A 5,412-nucleotide genomic window follows, 5' to 3' on the forward strand; every position below is an offset into this window, starting at 1 on the left:
TTGTTTGCCTGTATAGTATTCTTCAATCATTTTATGGATCAAACGTCATATTTTACGTTATAAATCACCAGTTATGAGTCTTCGTCATTTCTTGTATGTAAAGTTGTTTATTTAATGGCTAACTTTTAAAAAAATTATAAGTTGTAATATTATTTTAGCATTTATGTCAATTTGAACGCGTTGAGTAGAGCCTACTTTGCATTGAAAGACATTACAAAGTAATTAATTTCTTTTTACAACAGTACTTAATGTATCAGTTTGTTATATATGTAGACTGAACTTACCAAAAGATGAATTATTTAATGTATTTTTGAATTATGTCCTTTCTGTGAAATTTTTGGTCAAACGCACTGTCTTTAACATACAATATATGCTTGTCACTTGTGTAATTTGATTTGATCACGAAATTGATTTTAGCCCGCCAGTTTTCCAATCTAACCATAGTAAATAAGATGTGCGTTCGTGTTTAAGAACTATAATACGTCCTTTTACGTTTTACTTAGGCGAAAACTCATAGTTAAAGAAGTGCGAACGATAGTATTGTTCTCCCGCCCACCTCCAAATCAATTTTCAAAAGTTAACATATTCGAAGAATTTTTAATATTTTTTTTTATAGATAATTATTATGCTTCCTGTCAGTTTGTTTCTATATAATCTATACCCTATTATTATACTTCTGTCAAAATGTTTCCGATATAAACTTCAGAACGTAAAATAGCTATCTTATATAGTTCACGCTTAGCAAAGCTAAGCCCCGGAGTATAGTTTTGCTATCCACCCTCGGAAAATTTTCATGCAATTTTTGCTACCAATTTTGATTTCCAGCGATGAATCTGTTGACTGATGATGTCATAATGACTTCAGTAGCATTGTGACGTCATCGGAATTTTAGATTATTCTTGCAGTATTATCGTACTCCAATAAAAATTTCAAAACTCAGAAATTATATTTATTAAATTATAATTATATAATTATAATAAAACGCTTATCCACTGGTTGTGAGTGGGATAGCTCTTTTATCAAACACTTCACAGGAACTATTCCCCTCTGGCAAGTCCTCGGGGAATAGTTCTCTGTCGCAGAGTTAGCGTGCGTATTTCTTTATTATATTTTGCTATCTTTTCTGAAGAAAGTTGAATTTTTTTCTTTTTATGTATTATGTTCACATTATTTTTAGAATCAAACCATATCTGCATGAAGTTAATACCGGTAAATCTAATTCAGCCCTGTGGCTTAAATTGCTGATTAAAAAAAATTACCATCATTTTCTTCATCGTACCTGCCTGTAAAATCGGAGTGCTTTTAATGTTTAGTCATTTAAACCAGTGCTAAAAAATAGTTGTTAGCAGTCGATGTCAAGAAATGAGTTATTCATTAATTTGTTACAAACAAAAGTAATAAAATAGAATAATCCCTTTCGAATAATTAATTTACAAATTACGTAATGTATTGTGCATTGTAGATTTGGATAAGAATTGAGATTTTTCTTAGCATATCTTCATATCACTTATATCAGCATGTTTACAAAAAAGATTGTTCACTTTTTATATTATTAGGAAGACAATCATATAAATATTTAAATAAAAAAATAGTTTGCATCATTAAATTTTGGTGTTAGTCAAAAGTTTGTTTGTATCCAATGCACTTTTATTTTCAAGACCTCAAAATACTTAATACGTGAAAATTTTTATCAAATAATTATATGTAAATTGGTTTGCCATAGTATATTGTAGATTAATGAAGAAAACTTTCAAAGTTCACTTCGGAGGGTATTTAAATTCTAAATCTTTAATATATTTAATTAACTTAGGAAGTAATTCCTCTGATTATATACCCGCCTATTTCCTGCAGAGCCAGGCACAAAGTTTTCCTAGATCTATTGATATTAATGACATTATATTATGGCTAAAGTTTATAGACTTTTAAGTTGATTTGAAATTACTTTTGCTTCCTTATTTTAAGTTTTCAATTTTCAATAGATATCATTTCACAATTTATTTTTCGATCATGTATTTGCTAGCAACAAGTTTGATTTGTACCTATGGATTGTTTTTATTTGAGGCTTTCGAACAAAACTGTAAGAGAATTATGATTTGTTAAGTTTTAATTCTTTGAATCATGTCGATAATTGACTTTTTAATCTTTTCCATTCAAATTAAAAGAATCAAATAAGCGTGTGATATCATATCCTTAAATATAATACTGACAGATTAATTCCTTTGTCATAAGGACTTGAAAATTTTAAATGTTTAAAATTTAACAAAAACACAATCTTTGATTTCTTTTAGATTTCATGTCTTTTGAAAATCCATTGTTAGGCGTTTATTACCCGAATGATATTGTACAGTGTAATGCTCGCCAGTGGTTTTCAAGTCCAACAAATGTTTCAAGTACAAACATTGTCATCCGAAGAATCTTGAGAAATAACACGAAAGTTATTCTTGCAATGTGTCCATTCAGGAGTGATGAGATAAGTGCCGAATGTAAAGCTAATTTTTCTGCGAATGGATGCAAAGACCGTGTAAAGATATCGTGTTCTGTTGAAACAAATGAAACGGAGACAGAAAGAACATTGGGGATCTCCATAACAGGTTGCTCATTTATCATCACGGATAATATTTATCTACTATGTAACATTTAAAATACATTATAAAAATAATTTTAAATTCGTATTTACGTGTAAATGTACGCACAAGTTTCAACAGAATCCTTGTAATTTTTTTTTTGTATTTCTTTCAGGAAAACCTTCGAGACTTACATCTTTCCGCACTCGTTATCAAGGCGTTGAGAATGATAGGGTCTTGCAGAAATTTCCCCCGGGAACTCTCATCGAGTTAATCTGTGAAGGGGAAGTTCCTTTGAGAAATGGAAATGTTTTCCAGGTAAAGTGCGAGAAAAGTACTTCAAACATTACGCTCATTTTGTTATTATTTTTTTTTTGTGAGGAAAGCTCAAAAACAAATTATTTGTTTAACACACATTGGATCAATACAGTTTAAGTTCAATTGTTGCACATAAGTAGAAAGAAACAGTTAAGGTATTTATGCTCATGCCATTTTATTCAAACTTCATATTAATTATAATGTTTAAATGAAGAATGTAGCACTTTGTCAACACAACGACTACCACAAATCTAAAACATTACGTCTCCAAGAGCCAGCAATGTACAGGACATGGCAGATTTCGGACGATGGATGCATAGGTAACCAAACAGCATCGGCGTTCATTCATCTACACGAGACTCAACTCAAAACAGTAGTCATTTGTGAAACAGGATATCTCGGTACTTTTCAAAAATGTGGGAATGGAAGCCATAGAAAGACCATAACACTTCAGGCAGAAGAAGGTAGGGGTAATTGTTAATGTTTATAAAGTTGAGGAGTGTCGACATTCTGTAAGGTAAGGTCTAGAATAAACGTGAATGTGTGAGGATTTTGGATCCTCCAAGTTTTTGTAAATTTTTTTGATATTTTTTTTAAATTGCATTTTTCATTATAAATGCATACGACAATGTTTTGCCTAACATTTTACATTATGGTTACTTTTACATTACAAGATTTAAACAGAATCTATGGTCCATTTGTTGTCACCAAAGATGTTATTGGGAACAGATACCTCCTCTCCATGACATGCTACACGACGATTGGAACATTCCATGCAGAAACATCTCAGGTTCTGACATGTCTTATACCGCGCTCAGAAGCTATAAAGGAATAAGATCAATTGAAGAGTAGAAAACATGATAAAATTAATATAATATGTATGTGCTCCAAAGTGTCTGTAACAATATTGAAAAATGATATTGATGGTTTTGAGCTATTCAATTTTTCAGCATATCAGGTGGTGCATCAGAACAGGGAAAGACAAACACTTTCAAGTCCTTCCTTTGCAAGAAAAACCGAATGAGGAAATATTCAAGACATCTTTTGGAATAAAATTCAAGAGCAGTGTTCTTTATCAATTGTCAAAGAGCCTAAGAAATGTAGAAATTATCTGCGAAACTAACTTTTCAAGTGATTGTGGATTTGGATCCGTTCAGGAAAGGGTTTTCCTAAACAATGACACACACGATTGCAATTGTAAGTTACATACTACTTTTTGTAGCATTGCTTCTTACATGATAAATACCAAATGCTTTTGTATTATAAAAACTTACATTTATAACCTTCTTTTTTATCTATATCAAAGGGACAATTAGCTCAAACCGAAGTTCAACGCAATTTTATTTGGGAATTGGTGGAATGGTTATAGGAGGTACACTTATCTTTTTGGCAGTCTTGATTTTTGTGAAAACCTGGAACAATGGAGGTAACAAAGGTAATTATTTCTTTTTCGATAACTATTACCATAATATCTCTATTGTAATGGTAGTGAGTCAAACTAAACAATTTATAAAATGTTCTGCTGTACTGCCTTAATTATAATATTTTCAAAGTAAACTGCAAGTTTCTTATTATCTTAGCTGCTGTTTTTGTGTATCTTCCAATAAAAAAAATATCAGCATGTTAAACTTGTACACTTTTACAGAAATGTATAAAGAAGACAATTCTGCGTAAGTAAACATTATCATGAGATGTAACACGTTATATATCCATACACATCATATATTTCAAAAGACACAATTGAAAAAATAATTATAAAATTTATACGAATATAAGTATGTCATACACATTTAAATAATCAATGAAACACAACAATAGTCTTAAAGATAAAGTACTATGCAAATTTTTACAGACTTACATGACATTTAAAAAAAATAACAAACTTAAAATCATTTAAAGTCTAATATAGTTGTTTAACATTTTAGATGTATACAACTGAGTGTATACATTACAATGATATATATTGTTTATAGCTCCAATGAAGGTCCCCGATGTGTAAATTCAATAAAACCAAGCTCAAAAGAATCAGAGATTCCTATACAAAATGTACATCAGCAACAGTCTCAAGAACAATTACTTGAAGAAATGATGTTGCCAACAGGAGAAAGTTCAGCTGTACTAAACACCGACAGAGTGCAATGTGAATCCATGTACTCACACATTAATGCAGATATCTACGACTTGGTCAGTTACAGCAAAACTGAAGATCACATCTATCAAAAACAAGAAGTGGTACTTAAGCAGGTAGAAACAAATGAGTAATGCTAACTGACTACAACAACAACAGATATGTGATAATTTTGATAACATTGTTTTAAGACTGGTCATATATTCATTTTTCTGCCTGATCTTATATTTATATTTATATTAGAAAATATTCAACACCATAAAATCATTCCAGAATGATTTCTAAAACCTATATAAGATTCAAAAATTAAAGCTACATGTGTAGATTAGACAATTTGAATATTGAATTGGGAACGAATAGGACTATTTGCTGTGAAATATATGGAGATAACTAACAGTATTT

The 5,412-nt window shown here is 30.4% G+C and overlaps 1 protein-coding gene across 1 annotated transcript; it reads left to right on the forward strand.

Annotated features, from left to right (window-relative positions):
* The first annotated feature begins 3,534 nt into the window (after window positions 1–3,534).
* On the forward strand, window positions 3,535–5,144 carry LOC134263221 (uncharacterized). The gene is made up of 5 exons (XM_062745535.1): window positions 3,535–3,672; window positions 3,833–4,079; window positions 4,189–4,317; window positions 4,528–4,552; window positions 4,856–5,144. Exons 1-5 carry the CDS (start codon window positions 3,535–3,537, stop codon window positions 5,142–5,144), a joined length of 828 nt encoding a protein of 275 aa, XP_062601519.1.
* The last annotated feature ends 268 nt before the right edge of the window (window positions 5,145–5,412 follow it).

The sequence above is a fragment of the Saccostrea cucullata genome, unplaced genomic scaffold (genome assembly GCF_032062105.1).
Source record: "Saccostrea cucullata isolate Sc308-1 unplaced genomic scaffold, CSIRO_AGI_Scuc_v1 ctg11251, whole genome shotgun sequence".
Classification (NCBI taxonomy): domain Eukaryota; kingdom Metazoa; phylum Mollusca; class Bivalvia; order Ostreida; family Ostreidae; genus Saccostrea; species Saccostrea cuccullata.